The 23,005-nt window shown below is 39.6% G+C and overlaps 1 protein-coding gene across 1 annotated transcript; it reads right to left on the bottom strand.

Moving 5' to 3' along the window:
• Positions 1-12,108: 12,108 nt before the first annotated feature.
• LOC108444070 (progranulin-like) lies at positions 12,109-21,056 on the bottom strand. Its single transcript, XM_017725046.2, has 7 exons — positions 20,972-21,056; positions 20,359-20,559; positions 19,530-19,679; positions 16,266-16,415; positions 14,571-14,723; positions 13,434-13,613; positions 12,109-12,849 (listed from the first exon to the last, which is right to left on the bottom strand). The coding sequence occupies exons 2-7, from the start codon at positions 20,557-20,559 to the stop codon at positions 12,724-12,726; spliced, it is 960 nt and encodes a 319-aa protein (XP_017580535.1). The 5' UTR covers positions 20,972-21,056; the 3' UTR covers positions 12,109-12,723.
• Positions 21,057-23,005: the final 1,949 nt, after the last annotated feature.

The following is a 23,005-nucleotide window of genomic DNA, read 5'->3' as shown; positions in this document are numbered from 1 at the left end:
TTCTGTGAAGTTCCATTCAGAGGCCTGGGCGGGCACTTGGGTTTGACTGCAGCGCCACTTAAGGTGAAACAACTGCCCATCCTGTGCTGCTGCTTCATCTGTCCAGATTGGGTGCCCACTGCTTGCCAGCCTTCTGGACCAGTTTGACTACCATGAAGCATCCTGCTGTACAACGCTGTGCAAACCTCACATGCATCAACTGATTTTTGCATTATTAATTGTAGACATTACTTCTCCCTGCCATACTATACTGGTGGTCAAACCTTATTCTCTGCTGTCATTGTTTGCTATTTCGTGTGGACCGGGGAAGATGGGTTCCTCTTGTGAGTCTGGGTTCCTCTCAAGGTTTCTTCCACTTGTTTTTAGGGAGTTTTTCCTTGCAACTGTCACCATCGGGGATGCTCATGGGGGCTTAGACCCGGCTTAAACTTCGACTTGACTCAGATAAGAAAATTCAGCATGATGGTATCGTTTTCACACACAAGCAGCACTCTACAGCGTTTATCAATTTTTTTGTAATTTACATATATGAAATTGTAAAAAGGGGGAAAAAAGGGAAAAACTCCAAAAAACTAGGTGTCTCCAAGGACGCAAGAATGAAAAGCTACTTAGGCTGGGCCCATCCTCCACAATTATTTACTCGATTTGAAGCCTGATTTGCCCCTGAGTCTGAAGCAATTCTCAGGTTGGGATCTCGATCGGACGCGACTGATGGTGTGGATGATCTGATAATGTGATTTGAGAAACGGGTGAATATTTAGCCCTCTGATCAAACTCTAAAGTCCCTCTGATATTATCAAGCATGTTTGATATTTACGACTCAAAATGTTCATGAGTCCTGCAGTGTGAGAAGGTCAGAGATTTGCTGATTCAAACAGCAGCCAATCAGAGAGCTAGAAGAGTGGAGAAAACGGTGCACCACCTGAATAGTGGAGCGGAGACAGAGGAGCTATCATGTTAGGAATGCTGGATCCAGGCGTCAGATCACTCTCTTTACAGCTTCAGCTCGGCTGCCAGCTTGTAGTGAAATATATAGTCCTCAATTTGTGCTTTCACTATGCAGAAAAGCACAAACATGCCCAGTAAGTTCAGCTTTGTTTGTGTCATGTGATCTCTGAGGATATCTGGGAGTTTGAGTTCTTATTCATCGTCTCTATATGTGTACTATTCTCTTTCTTATTCTCCAGGACCATTATTCAACATCTGTTGCTGGGTTTTAAGACACTGGCCAACAGCAGCTCTGTGGTCAGAAACTGACCATTGTTGAAGGACTAGAGCCCATGTGTAAAACACAAAGCCTGTGACACACTTCTATACGGCCCAAGAAATTATTTTTATTTTCTATTCTTCTTTCACCTTGAGATGCACTACAAGGGTGGTTACACAAAAAAGAAATCATGCCTGGTATCTGGTTCAAGCAAATAGGCAGTTTCAGAAATCTACCCAAAACAAATGATTTTTCTTTAGAATTATTTTTGAATAAGTGTTAAATGGCTATTTTGTTGTTGCAGATTTGGTACATATTGAATAAACAATGGCCAGTTCAGGTCATGGCAAAATTAAACAAAAAGTTAAAATGAAAACACAGCTGATCTGCAGATTTGCTGAGATTTTTTTAATATGGCCCTTTTAGTGGTTGAGTTTGACACCCCTGGACCAGAGGATGGACCAGTTTCTAACTGTATATATAAATAAAGTGGAGCTACCAGAGAGGAGTTTCTAATAAAGGGGCAGATGAGTTTAGTCTCTTCATTCTTATCTATTTTTTAATATAATTTTGTTGTTTATTACACTGTTATACACAATAATATGCATATCGCTCAACAAAACCATGTATCTCCATTTTTGTCATTTTCCAGTTTTTGACATAGTTTGAAAATACCTGTTGCTCTTTACATTGTGTGTAAATTTCATGATGTACGGACTGAAAGAAACGGCCCAAAATGACTTGGACAAAACTCTGGTACTGATTTTGGGAGAGACCCGACAACCACCCCCCACCCCACCCCCCCACCCCCCATCGCTGACATGCAGAATAGCAGCACAGTTCATACTTTCCCTTCGATTGGCTCCCCCTTCATTTCGGGCGATAGGCTCCGGAGTGATTTTGGGACCCGCTGACCTTGGCTGAATTCCATGTCAGTGTTTAAAATCCTCGGCTGCCCAGCTCCCCTTTTGACAGATGAATCCAAACAAGACCATCTCCAGCTCGCCGCTCACTCTGGCCATTGGCCGGACGCTCTGCGGCCAGCCTACCTGCCTGACACCTAGGAATCATGATGAATCGCCCCCCTCCGCCGGCCCAGATTGTTTTTTAACATTTAATTCAGTTTCTTCCTGTGCTTGGATGAACAGGGCCCTGCGTTATGGATTTCTGGCCTAATGTACTTCAGCAGGTAGGGAGAGCCGGGGGTCTGGGCTAGCTGGGAAATTATGGAAGCTTGGATCAATACTCAAGGTCACAACCTCCCAATGCCCCGTGTCTCTCCCCCCAGTCGCCAAACATGTCCCCCTACGCTATCCGGCCTTTGATTCTGAGTTTCAGCCTCTGACCCCTCCTCCTCCTCCTCCTCCTCCTCCTCCTCTCTTAAAGCGATGGCTCATTTTGACAAAAATCAAATGTACAAATTTTCCTCCAAAAATTCCAAAATGTCTTTGGTGTTTGAAGTTTGCTTCTTAAAATTTAAGACTGGAGCAACGAGGCTAAAGTAGCTAACGAGCGATGGAACACCAGTTTTATGATCATGCAGTGTCCGAACGTCGTTAGAGATCATTAACAACTCAGGTATGCAGGAATTCACCTAATTGGTGGGGCATCAGCTTCCAGTACCTGTTAGACACATTAGTCTTGTAGCTCCAGTGTTGGAGAGAAAGGGAGAGAGAGAGTGGGGGGGGGAGAGAGAGAGAGAGAGAGAGAGAGAGAGAGAGAGAGAGAGAGAGAGAGGGAGGGAGGGAGAGAGAGGGGGGGGACAGAGAGAGAGGGGGGAAGAGAGGGGGAGAGAGAGAGAGAGAGAGAGAGAGAGAGAGGGAGAGGGAGGGAGAGAGAGAGGGGGAGAGAGGGGGGGAGAGAGAGGGAGGGAGGGAGGGAGAGAGCGAGAGAGTGAGAGAGGTTGGGGTGGAAGGGGCAAAAGGGTAAAGTGAAAGAGGAGGGAGTTAAGGTGATAAAGAGAATAAGGGGAGCGAGGCAGAAGGATAAATAGTAGAGTAGGAGGGAGAAAGAGAGAGAGAGGACAGGAGGAGTAAGAGGGGTAGCAGTAAAGTGTGAGATAGGAAGGGGGAGAAATAAGAGGAAGAAAGGGTGAGTGTTAGTAGATGAGTGAGAAAAAGATAAAGTGAGGCAGATAAAGGAGAGGAGAGGAGGAGAAGGAGGGGTAGCAGTGAAGTGTGAGAGAGAGGTAAAGAGAGGGAGACAGAAAGAGAGGGATATAAAAGGAGAGATGTTGTAGAAGAGTGAGAAAAAGACAGAAAGGAGAGAGAGAAGGAAAGAGAGAAGGAGAGAAAGGGAGAAGGGAGATTAGGAGTAAGAGGGGTAGTAGAAGTGTGTGAGAGAGAGAAAAAGAGAAGGGGTAGAGAAAGAGAGGGGAGCTAGAAGACTAAGAGATAAAGAAAGGGAGGAGTACAGAGAGAGGGGTGGAGAAAGAAACACTGGGAGAAAGAAAGAGGGAGGAGTAGGGTGAGAGAGATAAAGACCAACTGACAGGAAAATTGGAAGGAGCTTCTTTCTTTCTTTCTTTCTTTCTTTCTTTCTTTCTCCTTTTCTTATTGCTCTTTCTTTCTTTCCCTTTTCTTATTGCTCTTTCTTTCTTTCTTTCTTTTTTCTTTCTTTCTTTCTTTCTTTCTTATTACTCTTTCTTTCTTTCTTTCTTTCTTTCTTTCTTTCTTTCTTTCTTTCTTTCCCTTTTCTTATTAGTCTTTCTTTCTTCCCCTTTTCTTATTACTCTTTTTTTCTTTCTTTCTTTCTTTCTTTCCCTTTTCTTATTACTCTTTCTTTCTTTCTTTCTTTCTTTCTTTCTTTCTTTCTTTCCCTTTTCTTATTAGTCTTTCTTTCTTTCTCCTTTTCTTATTACTCTTTCTTTGTTTCTTTCCATTTTCTTATTAGTCTTTCTTTCTTTCTCCTTTTCTTATTACTCTTTCTTTCTTTCTTTCCATTTTCTTATTAGTCTTTCTTTCCATTTTCTTATTAGTCTTTCTTTCTGTCTTTCTGTCTTTCTTTCTGTCTTTCTGTCTTTCTTTCTGTCTTTCTTTCTTTCTTTCTATTTCTCATTATTCTCTCTTTTGTCTAGAAGTCCACTCTATGTTTATTATAAAGAATCCAGATGTTTGTGTTTAAATGCAGGATTGTTTATTCACACAGATCATAAATGAAACTCTAATCATCTTTTACCTTCCAGAAAATAATGACAGCCTGTCTTTAGTCTAAACAGCAGCGTGAATTCATTTAACTGATATGTATCTGTTGCTCTTTGTCTGCTCCTTCTCTTCTTTCTTAAATTGAGAGGCTTTCTGGCAGAGCGAGAGAATGGAGAGAATGGGGGAGGGGGGTGAGAAAGAGGGATCCTTTTGAGTGACACTAAACCTGTTAAAACCTTTAGCAATCAGCGTGGTGTTTTGACAATGCGGGTAAACCATCTAAATTACGGCACGTTTTGTCCTCCATGCAGCCTCAGCCAGCTCGCTTTTCAAAGCCGCCCGCACGCATTACTCAGAGCTGTCAAAGCGGCCTTTCTTCACCACACACCCTCATCATCATCACCATCATCATCGCCGTCATCATCATCATCATCATCGCTGCTGTTCGACAAACTTTTTCTTTCTCTTTTTATTCCCCCCCCCTCCTCCTTTTCTTCACGGCTGCGATTCTTCTGCGCATCCATTGCGGTGCGAAATTACCCTTTTATTTTGTTGTGGCCGTAAAATTACGGGGCTTGGTGGGGGGAAAATTGGGCAGTGTTTTCTGTCGAGGAAATCAATTTTCTTTCTCGCCATATATGATCAACGTGTCAGAGGCGTGGAGGGACGGGATAATGACAGAGTCGGCCTCCAGAAATGGCCACTAATGCAGGGGAGGGGGGCCAGAAATAACACCTCTGCCTGACCGTCCACTGCGCCGGACTCATGGCCGAGATGCCGTGGCCCCGGTGTCATGGAAGAGTCCGTCCACGGGCCCAATTTAGCCTCCGAAATGTCCGAAAATGATAGCGGCCCTGAAATGGGTGCTTTGTTGAGGGGCTGGTGATGGGTCTTTTGTTTGAGCCGTTTGGATACCTTTCAATCAAACGGCTAATGGGGTTGAGATGGGGCTCTCCCTGAGGCGTTCTGGTGAACGGTCTGTGTGTGGGGGAGTCCATCACCGGCTGAAGGAAGCTTCCGGAGCAACCTTGGTTCTGGTGTTAATGGTTTCTCTCCCCATTAAGCTGCTGTTTAGAGACTGGTCAACACGGCCCTGATGGCACCCTGACAGCAGAGAGCATTCATTTAGCACACACGCACACACACCACCACACACACACACACACACACACACACACACACACACACACACACACACACACACATACATGGACAAAAAAGACTTGCATGTACGTTCACACATTCACAAAGATACATGCAGACCACCTTAAACTGATTCTCTCCGTGTGACGGCATTCAGCTGTCGCTAAATCGCAGTGTTTATAAGATAAACTGTCCACCATCCACTCTAAACTCCAACGCAATAACATGTTCTGACTAAATAAAGCAATGTCAGCTTAAGCCTGACATACTAAAGCCACACTGGAAATTCTAGAACCATGTACATTCACACTGACGAGTCATATAACCCCATGGATCATTCTAATACTGAGAAATCTAGAGCCTCATTAAAAGTTCTGCAACACCACTGAGAAATCTAGAACCACGATGAAAATTGTAGAACCACACTGAGAGGTTCTATATCCCCAGGAAAAATCCTAAAACACCAAGAACCATATGTACATTTCTATTATTAAACAGATAGTTCTGGTCCTGAAACCAGATTAGCTGAGCTGCATTCGAAGCTTTTTTAAAACCCAAAATATACCACAGCTCTGACCGCCTCACAAAGACTGAGCTCTGTATTACTGCACCACGGCACAAAAAACCCTTCTGCTGTACGTAGAATAATCTTTGACTCCAATGCTGATCACACGGAGCACCAAATGTACTTATAACCCATTTTTTGTTTAAACGGAGGGGCTGACAACTTATTTTCTTTACTAGAACTAGGCTGGTCAGCTAGCTAACAGGCTAACAAATGGCAAACATGCTAAACAACTACAACATTAATATCACAGGATTAAATTAAAGTACTATCAATATGATTTATAAAAGGATAAAAGAATGTCACCTGAATGTCTTACACGTTTCAAATATGCACGTTTCAGTCAGACGTATCATCAAAACCAGGCTGAATCCCAAACGGCTCTGGACTCCCTAGCGAAACGTTGTGCTGTGTGACATTAAGCTCAGAAATTTTAGCTTCTTCTGTCAAATAGTGCACTGCTTGGCAATTATGAATGTGGATGAATGACTGTTTTTAATGATATTTTGCATCGGTGGGGTGCAAGAGTCAGTATTTAAATTCCTATGTAGTGCACTATGTAGGGAGCAGGGAGCCATTTTCAGCCCTAGTGTGAGAAAAGTGGCATCATCAGACCGGCAGAAGACTTGCGGTGGTAATTTGAAGACCCAAAATTTCTTATAAACTGAAAGTTTTTGCTTTACCCATTGCTGTGTTATCTGTAGTGATTGACTCTGCAGAAAGTCGGTGACCTCTGAGCACCACACGCCTCAGCATCCACTGACCCCGCTCTGTGGCCGACCACTTCGTGGCTGAGCTGCTGTCGTTCCCAATCGCTTCCACTTTGTTATAATCCCACTGACAGTTGACTGTGGAATATTTAGTAGTGAGGAAATTTCACGACTGGACTTGCTGCACAGGTGGCGTCCGATCACGGTACCACGCTGGAATTCACTGAGCTCCTGAGAGCGACCCATTCTTTCACTAATGTCTTTAGAAGCAGTCTGCAGGCCTAGGGGATCGGCTTTACTACAAAGTTCCATATCCCCAGAAGAAATTCTGAAACCCAATTGAGAATTCTAGAACCATACTGACATTTTTTTTAGAACACAACTGAGAATTCTAGAAATATATTTAGAATTCTAGAACCACAGAGAAAATTCTGGAAACACACTGAGATTTGTAGAACCATACAAAAGTTACATATCTCTATGAGGAATTCTAAAACCACTTGGAGAATCCTAGAAACATTCTGAAATTTCAGTAGCACAACTGAGAATTCTCAAACTGCTCTAAATGACTGGACACAGCACCCAGAGTTCTGGAATCACACTAAGAATTCTAGAAATACACTGAAAATTCTGGAACATCACTACTTCTTTGGGAATGGCGCTGAGATTTCAAGAAGTACATTGAGATTTCTAGAGCCACACTAAGGATTTTAACACCAACGTCATGAAAAATTCTGAAAACACACTAAGAACTTAAGAACCACACTGAGAGTTCTAGAACCTCAATAGTTCATTAGGAACTACGCTGAAAATTCTAGACCACATGTTTTAATTTCCACCAAGAGATTTCTAGAACCCTGCTGAAGGATTAGAATCCCATGAATAATTCTAGAAACATACTAAGAAAACTGGAACCATACTAGTTCACTGGAAACAGCACTGGAGGTTTTTGGGAAAATTTATATGGAGAAATTTACAAACACACAGATTCTAAATCTACAAGAAGATTGATACTACACTAGAATAATTATTTAAAAGGTTCACTACCCAGCATTTAAAATGAATGTAAAGTATAGAAGTTGCTTATAAATATAATAAAATGATACATATAATATAGAAAGAGAGAATGAAATAAATGCATACTATGAAGACAAACAGGATGGAAGAAGGAGGGAAGGCTACACTATCAGCCTACACTACACTGCCAGGGTCTCCAGAACTTCTGACACTCGCCATTCATTTGAAGAGATGGAAGTGTCGTAATTGTTCATACATTGTGGAATGATCTTCATCAACACATCATCTCCACTTTATCTTTACTCTGTAGACCCTTCAAGCGTGGTGGCCCTGAAATCCATAGTGCTGTGTTGTCATAGATTAATGAAAAGGAAAGAATGCTGGGAAGAATTATTGTTGATGTACTAGAGTGCAGTTCTAAAGATCAGTGATTAACACCTGGCCATATGTTGTGGTATGGTGGTGAAATACAACACAATGACTGCTGGATAAAAATGCTTGAACGCTTTAAATCATGGAGAGCAATGGTTGAAAGAAGTCTACTCTGAAATGAAATTAGTTTTCTCCAACTCTTCTCACAGGCATTCCAGCTCTCACCCTTGACATTTACTATTTTACTGCCAGGCTTTGGGGCAAAATATATCCTTGCGGAAGCAAGGATGTTCTGAAAGGAGTCAGGGTTTGCAGATCCACTTTACGTACACTTTATTTCCAAAAGTATTCGGCCACCCACCCAAATCATTGAATTCAGGTGTGTTCCAGTCACTTCCACGGCCACAGGTGTATAAAGCCGAGCCCCTAGGCCTGCAGACTGCTTCTACAGACATTAGTGAAAGAATGGGTCGCTCTCAGGAGCTCAGTGAATTCCAGCGTGGTGCCGTGATCGGACGCCACCTGTGCAACAAGTCCAGTCGTGAAATTTCCTCACTACTAAATATTCCACAGTCAACTGTCAGTGGGATTATAACAAAGTGGAAGCGATTGGGAGCGACAGCAGCTCAGCCACGAAGTGGTCGGCCAGGTAAAATGACAGAGCGGGGTCACATGGATAATAACACATGAGAATTCTAGAACCACATTGAGAATTCCAGAACCACACTGAGAACAATGTTGAGTCTTTTAGAACCACACAGAAAACATTGAACATTCTAGAACCACACTGAGAATTCTAGGAGCACACTAAAAACAACACTGAAAATCTGACAACCACACTGATAACAGCATTGATGTAACGTGTCACCAGAAATCAGACGCTTGTGGATTGAAAACACAAGGAAGGCTTTAGTTGTAGAAGCAGGGGCATGCAACATGATCAGATAACAGGCATGGATCAGTTCCAAAAGACACAGCAGAGTAACAGTGACAATCATAACAAACAGGAATCCAGTAGATCAGGCAAAAGTACAAAAGGGCAGAGCAAAAAGTCAAAAACAAACAAGCAAAGGGTCAAACACACAGAAATACACAGCAGAATAAACACTCAGTAGTTTCACAAAGAAATCAACACTACTTCACAACTAGTTCTACCCAAAGCCTGGGCTTATAAACTCGATGACCTGAGTCATATGACACAAGCACAGCTGAAACATATTAGTATTCAGACTTCTCTGAGAATTCTGGCATTGGAGTCTGAGTCAGATTCCAGGTATGAGGGAAGTATCTCCGTCACGCAATCCCCCCAGTGGATTCTGGAAGATGTAGTTATAGGATGTGTCCTCCTGAGGACTGGCTGAATGCATGACAATTGAGAATCCTAGAACCACACTGAGAACAGCACTGAGCGGTGCAGCTTCAGTGATCTACAAGAACCTCAGCCTTGATTCCAGTCACTGTGAAGACGCTTGGACCTGCTGTAGTGTCAATGTGGAATTCAGCGGAGTGGAATTTGCAGCATCATGCAAAAGACGCTAAATCACCAAGTTTTTAGTGTTTATGTGCCTCAGTGGTCAGTCCAGGCAGGAGGGAGCAGTGAAGATGTTCTGACTCAACACTGCAAAGCTAGTTTAGTCCGTTTGTGTTGGTTGTATTTGAATACGAAATGCAGCAGATCCAAAGAAAACTAATAGTCTATTAAAGATGTGTCTGTTTCATTGCTAGAAAAGCTTTCAAATTGTTGGTAGACATTTTTGCACTGTTTTCTCTTTCTTGGTCTGTCTGACCAGGACTTTCCTCAGCGTCCACTGGGGACCACTGTAAAATGTTCTCATTCTTCAGAACATCTTTTCTCAAGTTGAGGGACTTCTGTTTTAAAGTTTGTAGCATGGAGGAACCACAACAACCTGCGTTTCAGTGGTTTTATGTAAGCTCTCTCTCTCTCTCTCTCTCTCTCTCTCTCTCTCTCTCTCTCTCTCTCTTTCAGGCATCTCTAAGCATTGTCTTGAACAAGAACAAGGACATGTCCTCTGTGCTCTGTTTGTACAAGTTAAAAGGGTTGATTCTTCATGCAGCACCCAGCATGACTTGTGGGAAAATACAAGTAATAGAAAAAAGGAAAAAAAAACGATGAGGGACAATGGCGAAAAATATCATTAAAGAAATGCCGGTTTGTCCATCCCCACAACCCATGTTTCTCCAACAAACGCAGTATTCTGTCATTATAACCACAGAAATCCAGATTCTGGGAAGGCCAGACTTTTTCAATAGCAGCAATTACAGCAATTCGACTACTAAAACCTCCGGCTGAAAATGAATTAAATAAGCCATGCTCTCTGCCCTCGGCTTGGTGTTTGTACAGTTGAATGCATTGCATGCCATGAGCAAACGACATGTTCTGTTGATTTTCTGAGCGAAAATAAGTAGGTCATCCTGTAACAAAAACAAATTAAATTTGCCATGTTTAAAGTGGCAGTGAATTTACAATATCAGTAAATTTAAGCTAGTGCAAACTTAAGATATCACTACATTTCAGGCAATAAATTTAAGGTAGCAGTAAATTTAAGTTGGCAGTGAATTTAAGGTAGCAGTGCATTTAATGTAATGAGGCATTGGATTTAAGGTAACCGTGGCATTAAGGCAGCAGTGGTTTGGAGGTAGCAGTGTGTTTAAGGTAGCAACAAATTTAAGGCGTCTGTAAATTTAAGGTGGCAGTGTATTAAGATATCAGTAAATTTAAGGTTGCAGTGAATTTAAGGTTTAGGAAACTTAAGGTGGCAGTGAATTTCAGTTATTACATTTAAGATGGTAGCAAGTTTAAGGTGGCATTGAATTCAAGGTGGCAGTGGATTTAAGGAGGTTTAAGGTAGAACATGGGACCATATCACAGACCACCTTGGAAACTTTAGCAACCGCCTAGCAACATCTAAGCAACACTCTAGCAATGATCTTTCACCATTTTAACTTTTTAAAGTAATTTGCTGACTTTTTCAAGCCAACTTAAAGTTTGTTCACAAACTTGTGCTTTCTAGTTGTGTCTATTCTTGCATTTGCGCTGAGAGTGTTTAGTTCCTTTTGAAAAAAATTCCTTCAATGAAAACATACAAAAATCTGGCTTAGGGCCATGTTAGTCACAAATCTGGAATTTCAAGTAAAACCTGGCGTGTACTTTATGTACTTTATGTACAGTGGAAGAATAGAGGGTTTATTTTGTCTTCTCTTGTTTAGGGAGTTTTGCCTCAAGGTACATCATTCTTACCAACATGTCTAACTGTAAAAATGCTTCTCTGAGCCAAAATCAACAGTCCGAGTGTAAGACTGACATTCTTATTACACTATGAATTAAAAACACTCACTCAGTGCAGATGATGAACACATTACACTCACCGGCCACTTTATTAGGTAGTTCAGTTGCTTGTTAACACCAATTGCTAATCAGCCAATCACACGGCTGCAGCTCAGTGCATTTAGGCCTGTAGAGGTGGTCAAGACAACTTGCTGAAGTGCAGACCGAGCATCAGAACGGGGAAGAAAGGGGATTTAAGGGACTTTGAACGTGGCGTGGTTGTTGGTGCCAGACGGGCTGGTCTGAGTATTTCAGAAACTGCTGATCTGCTGGGATTTTCACGCACAACCATCTCTAGGGTTTACAGAGAACGGTCCGAAAAAGAGGAAATATCCAGTGAGCGGTCAGTTGTGTGGACGAAAATGCCTTGTTGATGTGAGAGGTCAGAGGAGAATGGGCAGACTGGTTCCAGATGATAGAAAGGCAACAGGAACTCAAATAACCAACCAAAATCTCTGAGGAACGTTTCCAACACCTTGTTGAAAGTCTGACATGAAGAATTAAGACAGTTCTGAAGGCAAAAGGGGTTCCAGCCTTTTACTAGCATGTAATGAGTGAGCACATCACAGTCATATACAGCAGTCACAGAGAACAAGACCATCGACTCGGTGTTTTAACATGATTTTATTTATTTTAAGTAAATCATACTTATTTGCAAGATGCTCTTCAGCTTTTGATCAGACGAACAGAGACTCAGATTGGTCACTGATTTCAACCACAGTCACATTTGTGCAGTTGTAACAAACTCAAGATGTAAAGATCATTCTGACGTCAAACAAGCAGATGTATAACTGTCGGTGCAAGTATAAAGTCAAATCCACACTGGTGTCCCGTGGATCGTTAGAAGTTACATAAAGAAATGAAGAAGTTATGTGAATACATGATTTCATGGTGCATCAGTTAGTGCTCCACTGGAAAGAGTAACAATGGTTTTTAAAAAAATGCATCTTGCCTGGTGATAAATTATGGTTCAGGGCTTTGTAATGGGAATGAGTTTAGCCAAGATTTCTGACAAAATCATCCTGAAGGTCAGCCCCACCCATTTGTTTTTGAGTATCAATAGGGTCAAATTTCAAGAATCTTAAAAAAAAAAAAATAAATCATCCCAATTCTCCCCAAACCCAAAAAAGTAAGTTTAATGATTTCACTGATTACGATTGATTAAGTGATCACAGCTTGGATATTTGTCTGATTAGCATTGCACCTCCAGTTGTGTAGGCTCAGAGGTTCAGCGGCGCCTCCTTCAGGCCAGCAGGAACACTCAGCAAGCCCTTCTTGCAGGACACTGAGCCGTCACACTCGAAGCCAGATTCACAGCAGTGCTTTCCGTCCTCACAGCACTGACCCTTTAAAAAATGACCACGTCACCGACTCAGCTCTACAGTGGAGTAACTGCAGTACTCAGCAGTGGCATCGATGTGAAGGTAGTGATTCAACTGCACTGCTTTTAGAAGGCTCAAATGACATTGTTATGAATTCTTTGATCATAGGCTACTATCAAATGTGGAAATCCCTTAAAATGCAAGTGTATTGTACAGACATTTAATCAAGTTGGGCTGTGAAATTTGAGATTAGTTGCCTTCATAAATAATTGTAGTTATTGAATGAGTCCTTATTGATACTGTACTACCATGTAGTTACTGTGTAACTACACCATAATTACTGAATAATTATTGTTGATACTGTATAATGAACTGCAGGGTAATGAATCATTCATATACATTGTGCACCTTGATATACAATATACACAGCTGCTGAACAATTTCACTGCAATACAAGGATATTTAATATTATTTATTGATATCATTTCTATTACTCCCGCGACCCTTACGGAGAAGCGGCTTGGAAAATGGATGGATGGATGGATTTCTATTACTTATTAAGTGACACGCTAAAGACCATGAGGTCATGCATCTTTACCAGTATTTACCTCTGTATAAGGGCAGCATCCCCACTCTCCATTCAGCATCTTGCAGCAGGTGCTTCCCGCTGGGCAGCCACTGCGGGCATCACAGCGAACAATCTCGGCATCCACTGGGGTCTCTAGAGCTTTGTTTACTGGCACCATTGGAGAAGACTCAGCTTCTTTAACCAGTTTGGATCTCACTTCCTGAAATTACAGATCACTTTACTGGCCAAAAATATTAATAAATATAGACTCACCAGCCTCTTTATTAGGTACACCTGTTCCGTTGCTTGTTAACACAAATTGCTAATCAGCCAATCACACGGCCGCAAGTCAGCGCATTTAGGCCTGTAGAGGTGGTCAAGACACCTTGCTGAAGTGCAGGCCGAGCATCAGAACGGGGAAGAAAGGGGATTTAAGGGGCTTTGAACGTGGCGTGGTTGTTGGTGCCAGACGGGCTGGTCTGAGTATTTCAGAAACTGCTGATCTGCTGGGATTTTCACACACAACCATCTCTAGGGTTTACAGAGAACGGTCCGAAAAAGAGGAAATATCCAGTGAGCGGTCAGTTGTGTGGACGAAAATGCCTTGTTGATGTGAGAGGTCAGAGGAGAATGTGCAGACTGGTTCCAGATGATAGAAAGGCAGCAGGAACTCAAATAACCAACCAGAATCTCTGAGGAACGTTTCCAACACCTTGTTGAAAGTGTGGCACGAAGAATTAAGGCAGTTCTGAAGGCCAAAGGGGGTCCAACCTTTTACTAGCAAGGAGTACCTAATAAAGTGGCCGGTGAGTGTAAGTTTTTTGGTACAGGTGCCACATCAAAGCCCAACAAGAGTCAGACTAAGTACATTTCAACTGAATACAACTACATTTATTTTGTAAACTACAAGATCGTCAAATTATCTGCTTCAAATTTTGATCTACTGCTCTATTCTTACTTTTTTTACAGCTTCCAGCAATGTTTTGAAACTTTCTGTATTGTACTGTAAGCAATTATCCACAAAAGAATAAGTTTTACATCACTGAAAACATGTTTAGACTTTCTAGTGATTCCACTACAATTAACTTACTAATATGATTTTTTATTTACCAACACTATTATTTATTATCATTGTGAATATGATATTGTTGATATTGTCTTATACAGAATGCCTCACCTCATAGTCACGGTGTACGGTGCTGTTGGCAGTGATAGCTGGACGCTGGGGGGATGAGGGCAGACTTAGTCCTCCTATCAGACAACGGGAGGACTTGGAATCGCAGCGGTAGCCATTAGCACAGCAATGCAGGCCATCTGGACAGCACTGACCCTAAAGCACAGCATGATACTCTTACAGTGAAAGCTGCAAACACTTCAGCCCCAAAACACTGTGATAAAACAATTTGCATGACGCAAACTGCCTTTAATCATTTATAAGAAATATCGACACTTTACTGCCCATGCTGATTAGAGCCTGACCGATACATTTGTTGGTAATATATTGGGTGATATTGATGACTTGTGGTTTTACTGGTATCAGCAAATAAAATACGAATAATATGCTGATTGTTGGAGCATAATTATGAACTCTTAGACGACTGCAGGCTGTATATGAAGCAAATATTTTTGGGTAATTTCTGTTGGTCCATTTTTCATGAAATTTACATACATTATAAAAGGCAACAGGCCTTTTCAGATTATGTGAAAAACTGAAAAAACAACAAAAAAAATGGAGATAGATTTTACTGACAGCAGTGAAATGACTTTCTCTGCTATTACCGGTTATCATTGTTTTTATATCATTATCAGAATAGCAAAATGTTAATATCAGCCAGGCCTGAATGCATACAGCACATGTAAATAAATACATTAATTAATTAAATAAATAATAATAATTTTAAAAAGTGGGGCGCAAAGTCTGAAAACACATTGAAAACCCATGAAACCTGAATAAACAACAGAAAACAACAGGACGTTTAAGAATTGTGTAAAATTTCATATTTAAGATTCTTATTCAAAATTCATAACTAAATGTTTAACAATCTGCGTTCATGCTCAGACGACTCTCAGGTGGATCTGATCTGCTGATCAGAGGTTTTTGCACAAACGTATGGAGTTCATGCTCGATTTAGTGCACACTGTCACTGACCTTTGAACCCCCCAGTATGTTTGTATATATTGGCATATTGCTGTAAATCCACTTGTGGGCAGCAATGCTTAGTTCACAAAGAAGAGTAATGATGTTCTGTTAATGCTCTACTATGCATGTTATGCATGTTATACAGCTATACTTCAGGAAGTGCAGTCCTTTTCTGGAAACACTCTACATTTTGCAGAGATGTAAAGGTGATATGAGCTGGAAAATTCCCCACATTATCATTTGAATAATTACAGTGGGGTGGAAAATTCTGAGCACACATTTAAAAATTTGGATTTTTGTTTTCACTTAAATTTAAAAATGAACAACAGAATTGTTTTAGAATATGAACATTTAAAACAAAGAAGATTTGTGGATGTTAAAATGAAGAAATATTCGTGAATTAAGTTGTTTATGTGAACCATGTCTCACTTCAGGCTCACCAAAACAAGCACAGAAACGATCAAAAATACAAATAAACGAGAGGATGGAAGAAAATTTACTAAAAAGTTACTGTTATTGTGTACAGGGAATTAGAAATAGAGAGATGTGAGTGGAATAAACTCTCTTTACATTAAGTTACATTAAATATTAAGTTTTTTTTCCCTTCACTTATAAATTTGGAGGTGCTCGTTTTTCTTTGGACAGGGATGACATATCATCTCTGTCAAAAAAAAAATTATATATATATAAATATATATATATATATTTAATTACTTAAAAGGAGAGACTTACGTTGGAAAAGACACAGCAGCTCCAGGAGCCACTCGGTGTCCTGCAGCAGGTGCTACAGTCTGGACAGTAGGTTTTGAAGTCACACCACTGCACTGAGGGCTCTGCAGATTCCAGGGCAGATTGTGGTGCCTCCGGCTTTCTTGGAAACAGCTGAAATTTGTAAAGATGTAAAGATGAGCTAGAAAAATGTGTGTGTCTGGGTCTTTTCATTATCATTCTTTCCTCTGTGTGTAAAATACCAGTGGAAAGTCTGACAAGCCAACAAGGGTTTTTCCACAATTTACAACAAACCTGAGCACAGTATTACACTCTGAACCCCCTTACATCTCAGATTGATTACACACTGAAGTTCACCATTCAGTAACTACAGGGACTTCAATGCAACCTTGTTGAGCTATTCGTAGTTTACAGAAGTGTGTAATAAAACTTTGGGCCCGCTTGCGAGCCCTGGCCACTTAAAGGGTTAAAAAAGATGATTCTTCAAAAGGTTCCTCAGCAAAGACAGCAGTTCTATAAGGAATTGTTTGCATTAACCTTAAGAACCCTAGAATTTGGGGGGTTTTTTGCATATTTTGGATCAAATTTGACCATAGGCTACACCGTAAAAAATCAAACTTAAGAAATAGTTGTTTATACTTGGAATCGTAAGTTGGGGACTTAATTCAAGGAGGCGAACATTCATCTAACTCAAAATATATAGTTTTGCTCAACTTTTGTGACAAAATAAGCAAAACTTAAAAAATCGAGTTCAGACAAATTAATTCAGTGAGTTTGTTTCTGAAGATTCAACTGCGCACGCTCTGCAAGAGGCTCAGCCAAGAAGGACGGAGGTGGTTTCTTTGCCCAGTTTGAATTTTGGTCTCAGCTCAAGACTCAAGTAAGTAGCTAACTGGTTCATACATGTTTGATGAATAAGTGAGAGGGAAAATGCCATTAACTTCATGGAGCTAAGTTAATGGTTCTGTCAAGGCTTAGCTTAGCTATCCTAGCTAGCAAGCTAGGTTACGCTAGCTAGTTTGGCTAACTTTGCTTTTCACTGTTTGTTGTGGCTCATGATTTAAGTTAGTGCTGTTCCCACCGATTATCTGTTCTACCCATTTTAGAGGTTTGTCAGTACCGAATAAGACACCGTTAACTTGCTTCAGTGACAAACGGTTTCTGCAGTCAGCTAAGTTAGCTAACTAGCTAGATAGGTTAGTTAGCTAACCACTAACCGTTAGATAGCTAGCTAGCTAGCTCACGTTAGCTTGTGCTCAAAGTTAAATTTCCCGCCGAGTTCGTTCCCTCAGCGCTTGGGTGAACGTGGCTGTATTTTCTACATATAAAACTTTTTTCACCGCAAAGACAAACACAGAACGTGACGTGAGAAACAGCATAAAATGCGAAGTAGTCTGATGAGACGCGATTCTTTCCAATATTTGGAATCTTGCCAACATAAATTACCAAGTACTGAGGATTCTAAATGTTATTTGATGAAACACATTTAAATGAGTTTGGTGCACTTGAGTTAAAACTTGCTTTTTTGAGTTTATTTAACAAAGTTCTGCTTACTAGAAAAACTGATTGCAGAATGTTGACTTATTTTTTTTTGTTGATGTTACCTCAGATTTTTTACAGTGTACTCAGATATGCCATTGTTTGGCTAACTTAACTATGAAATATTTACCCAGCGCCTGCTAAATTCTGTAATTTGTTTATGCATGGAATTCTTGAAAACAAGTGGAATTGCAGATACCTTTTCAGAAATCGTTAGTCTGGAGTGTCTGGGAGCTAAAAGTTCAAGAATTTTGATGGTGATTCATTCTCTTGGTTATCATGAGCAAAAATAAAAGGCAGGCATGTTTTTTACTGATTTCCTGTCCTCTTGGATTCATGCTGAGTGCTAAACCACTGATATACAGCAAGACAGGCTTTATTTTCAAGTATAAATTGTGTTGCATATTTAATTTCAGATCTTTTTAATACTCAAAATCAATGTGAACTGAATATTATTTGTTTTATAATCATATTTGTCATATTTATTGTTACTTATCTGTTTTAGGGCCTGTTTGTGTGGTTCTGAGGGAAAGAGTGTTGTGTAGCAACAAGTGAATGTGAAGCAAAAACAAAGATAAGACTGAAATGAAAATGAATGCTAGTCCTTTGATATGATAAACTGTTTTGATTATGTCCTTTGATAGAGTAAACTGTAGTGGTTGGGTTAGTGTAGTGGGTAACACCTCTGCCTTCTAGGCTGTAAACTGGGGTTCAATCCCCACCAGGGCAAACACCCTACACTATACCGATAAGGGTCCTTGGGCAAGACTCCTAACACCACCTACCTGTGTAAAATGATCAAGTTGTAAGTTGCTCTGGATAAGAGCATCTGCCAAACGCCATAAATGTAAATTTAAACTTTTGAGTAAAACAGTGTTGATTTGTTCAAATATGAGCTATTCATCATGGTGGTTTGCTGGTCTATGCTGGTTTATTCCAGTTTGGTGTGGGTTTAGCTGCTCACCCAGCATGGTCATACTGGTAGACCAGCATACCAGCACCCAAAACACATTTCATTGTCGTCCAAAGAAAAACAAGTATCTCTGAAATGCTAACTTTACAATAAAAGGCAAAAACTCTTTTATCGTTCAATGTAAGTTAATGTAAAGAGGTTTTATTCCAAGTGATTTTAGAGGATTTCTATTGGTCCATTCCTCATAAAATGTTCACGCAATGCAAACGACAGCTGGTGTGTTGAAATGATGGAGAAAACTAAAAATCGACAAAAAATGAAGATACATGGTTTCTTTGGACAGCGACAACATGCTGGTTTTGCTGACCAGACACACGTTTTTTTTGTTTTTTTTTCTAGCAAGAACTTAAGCAATAAATAAGGCAGTAAAATGTTATCATTAAGCTGGAAGAAGCAAGTCATAACTATGATACGTGATGACATATCCAAAAAAAAAAAAAAATCAATCGAAAGAAAGATTTAATCAAACAATTTGATGATGTTCTACTTCGGGAATCAAAGGTCGCCTGTTTTCAGTGGTGAGCCATTTCAGTGGAGAGCTGATTTTGTCAACTGACCTTTCATCACTCATTTCTCAGCTGCTGATTCCAGCACATGTGGCTTCATTTTCAGCTTGTTCTAATTGTTCATTTTACCCCTCTTGAATAAAAAAATATGGCTTTTTATTAAACTCGGACCCACCTGACCTCTCGGCACACCCAACTGGCTGACTGGCATACCTTCAATCCTGTGTGTCCAATAACGTGATTCCTAACCTGAACCTTAGGTGTGTCCACCATGGTGGCTGGCTGCTGGGGGGATGATAGAAAGCTCAGACCTCTGGATCCTCCAAACAGACAGTGACTAGATGTGGCATCGCACCTGGACCCATACGGGCAGCAGTGGAAACCATCAGGACAGCAAACCTGGAACAGAACAGAATAAACAGCATCAAGAGCTTAGAGGAGAATGTGCTAATCAACTGAGATTGTTTGAATTCAGTTTTCTACTCAGAGTATTTTTGAAAATAATTCTGAATTTTGAGATTTTCTGATTACAGCAGTTAATTTACTGGTGTTTTTGACTTCTTGCAAATTCTTCTGAGGTCAGTCAAGTTAGCTACGTTTATGTTGTATGTAGCCTTGGTGTGTATGTTTGATTATGTCTGTAGTTTGGGGAAAGTGTCTCCAATGTTCTCTGTCATGAGAAGTCAGGCCATGTGCATTTATGTATTTTGAGGGGGTTGGCTTTGGAAGGAAGGCTGAAAGAAGGTGGTGGGATTTTTTCGGTTAAATTATTTCAAAAACAAGTTCAAACTTTCTGGTCCCTACAATAAATTACCTACTCCAGCTTTAGGAGATGTTGACTTTTTTTACTATGGTATATATCATGTAGAATCGTGTAGAGTCAGTCTTGACTTGACTGTACTCAATTTATCTCGATCTTGATATGTCCAGATCTCAGTCTGGCCTGTAATGGTCTTGCCATAACACTAAAATCTCAATAGCTGATGAACAACCATTGAGGACCTACTTAGTCTGTTTTCATGGACATGATGGCATATGCTGTAAAATAAACCAAACAGATTAAGTAATAGAGCTTTACCATGTTGTTTCCACAGCAGCCATAGGTTCCATCAGCCCTCCTGCAGCAAGATGTGCAAGATGGACAGTAGTAAACGTAGCTGCACCACTGCACCCCTGGGATGACCTGGGATGAGTCCAGAGGGGGTTGGAGACGCGCCTCAGGCTTCACCACGGCACTAGACACCAACTGTGCCATCAGCAACACCAACACAGCAACCATCTACAACAGGAGAACAAATATTACCCTGTGGCTGAAGAGAGAACTTATGCAAAAATATTACATCTTGGCATTTCTAATTTTGGCAATATGTATAATATGTTTGTCATAATAGTGTTAAAAGAGTTTTCAACTTATTTCAAAACATTAATCCAGATTTTGAGTCATTTTGTCAATTGAAAGCTTATCCGAGTGGAAAGTAATTTTACTTTTTTTTAAAATAATGCTTGGAGGAAGACAAACTTTCCAATCATATTTCCAACTTCTTGTCTTGAAACAGGTTAAACAATCTTAGAAAAATCTGTCAATTAGATATATTCCATAAATTATCCACATTTAAGACAATTTTAGCACTAAGGCAGCTTTGCAATATAAAATCAATTTTCTTGATTCAGTAGTTTTCTAAAACGCTCACCTTTGCTCTTGTGGTAGATTTCTGAAGGAGTGAAACAGAGCTTCTTCTTCTGTTCTTAGCGAGATGTGGTCAGCTATTGCTGCTGTGTTTCAAATGCTCTTTTATATTCTCAAATTTGGCTCAGGAATTTAGATCCTGCTCCATGAACTGGATTTACAAGTTTGAGGTCAGCTGATGTGTTGAAGAGGACAGTGTGTTACCTGATGAAGCAATATAAACTTGTGTACCAGTTGCATAACACTCAGCAACATTTTGTCACTTTTGGAACAATAACTCATATCTTGAGAAGGGAACTATACAGGAGAGGGAAAAGAAATACATGATTAACTTTTAATGGAAGTCAATAGAGAAATTATTTATGCCAACTCATTTCGTAGCATTTCTGTTGGTCTATTTAGGATAAAATTTTGACAAAGTATTAAGGGCAGCTGATGATTTGAAAACATGTTGAAAATCTTCTGCTTTATTTGATTTAATATAAACTTTAATATAAAGAAGTCATTTGCAGTATATAAGGCAAAACAATATATACACTTCTTGAATATGTACACCATTAGCACAATTATTTGGAATACCTTTATATATATATATATATATATATATATATATATATATATATATATATACGTCAAATGATATTTCATCATGAGTAGTATTTAGATTTTCTGCAGTTGCTTTTAGTCTTACTTAAATTTGACTCCAAAGATATTTTTTCTAATTTAAAAGCTGTGCATTCTGTTGTAACTGTATGTTTTTGTTACCTTCAATAAATCAATAACATTCATTTCATTGTGTGATCACAGAAAATCTGCATGTTCCAGCCAATGAGTGTATATATCACATACAGGTCAGTTAACACCCTTTACTGATTTTAACATGCTGGGGTAAAATAATACATAAAATGTAGCCTGTGCAAAAGTTATGACACAATATTTAAATTATGTTTTATTTTATTAATTTTATTAAGTAACCTTGTTATGAGTTTATTAACCTTCTACACAGGACCTTTGGAAATAAATATTACAATTAAATTTTATGTTTTCTTTTTTGAAAACATAAAACATTGAATTTAGCAAATCATTAGAAATTATGTATTAAAATATGCAGAAATGTGTTCAGTGTACAAAATGTGTTAACTTGTTCATATGTTATTACTAAGCATGAAATTTGACCAAACTATTGCATACAATGCTATTTATACTTCACTTGCCCTTTATTTTGTGTAATTATTTCAAAACAAATGGACCAGCAGAAATGCACCATTGGAGTAAAACCTTGTAGTATTAACGTAATTTTTTTAAGATACAAGATTTTCTTTCAACTATAATGATTAATTATGATGACACTTGTAGGCTTTCTCAGAAGATTAATCCTGGGTTCAAAACATGTGAATTATGCAGTGTAATAACGGAAGGTTTTCTTTGGCATTATGTATCATCTGTCAACTTTAGGACACTGTATAAAACATATCTTAAGCTGAGGGTAAGACACCCCGATGGTTCATTACAAGAAATGGCTGAAACCTGTCCTTCCCCATTCCTTCCAGACGAGCTTTTACTTTTGCTTCATTATTGTTTTGAAATGTTTGAAATATTTACCTTGAGAAACTTTTTAAGCAGAGACAAAAACCGTCAATGAACAACTGCAATTTGTCATATCGTTTATATAAACCAAACGCCAACCAAAATCAAATCCAAACTTTTTTATTGAATGATAAAAAAAACATGCATGACAATATTGTCCTTCTCAGAATGGAGTAGTTGTTAGCGTAAATAAACATTTCTAACATGTAACATGTAAACGTTTTGAAATATGTAGGGTGATGACAGCACTGCTGTTGGGAAAAGCCTGATGTAATGATATTGCTTGACACAGTTTGCCTACCCACGTTTTTAATTTTACACAGTGCTCAAGACTTCGCAAATAAACAGAAACTGTGCACTATAATTAGTTAAATATCAGCTATTTCAGTTAAATATATCATATAGCAGACGAACACAGTGATATTTAAAAGTGAAATGAATTTTATAGGAT

This window comes from Pygocentrus nattereri, chromosome 7 (assembly GCF_015220715.1).
Source record: "Pygocentrus nattereri isolate fPygNat1 chromosome 7, fPygNat1.pri, whole genome shotgun sequence".
Lineage (NCBI taxonomy): Eukaryota > Metazoa > Chordata > Actinopteri > Characiformes > Serrasalmidae > Pygocentrus > Pygocentrus nattereri.
This window is presented reverse-complemented; position numbering and strand designations above follow the sequence as displayed.

Excerpts from the sequence above, each read along its gene's own strand:
- LOC108444070 (XM_017725046.2), bottom strand. The coding sequence starts at position 20,559 with ATGGTTGCTGTGTTGGTGTTGCTGATGGCACAGTTGGTGTCTAGTGCC. Across the intron at positions 16,416-19,529 it reads TGGACACACCTAAGGTTCAG|CTGTTTCCAAGAAAGCCGGA; the intron begins GTTAGGAATCAC and ends TACAAATTTCAG. Across the intron at positions 12,850-13,433 it reads GATGCTGCCCTTATACAGAG|GGTCAGTGCTGTGAGGACGG; the intron begins GTAAATACTGGT and ends CATTTTTTAAAG.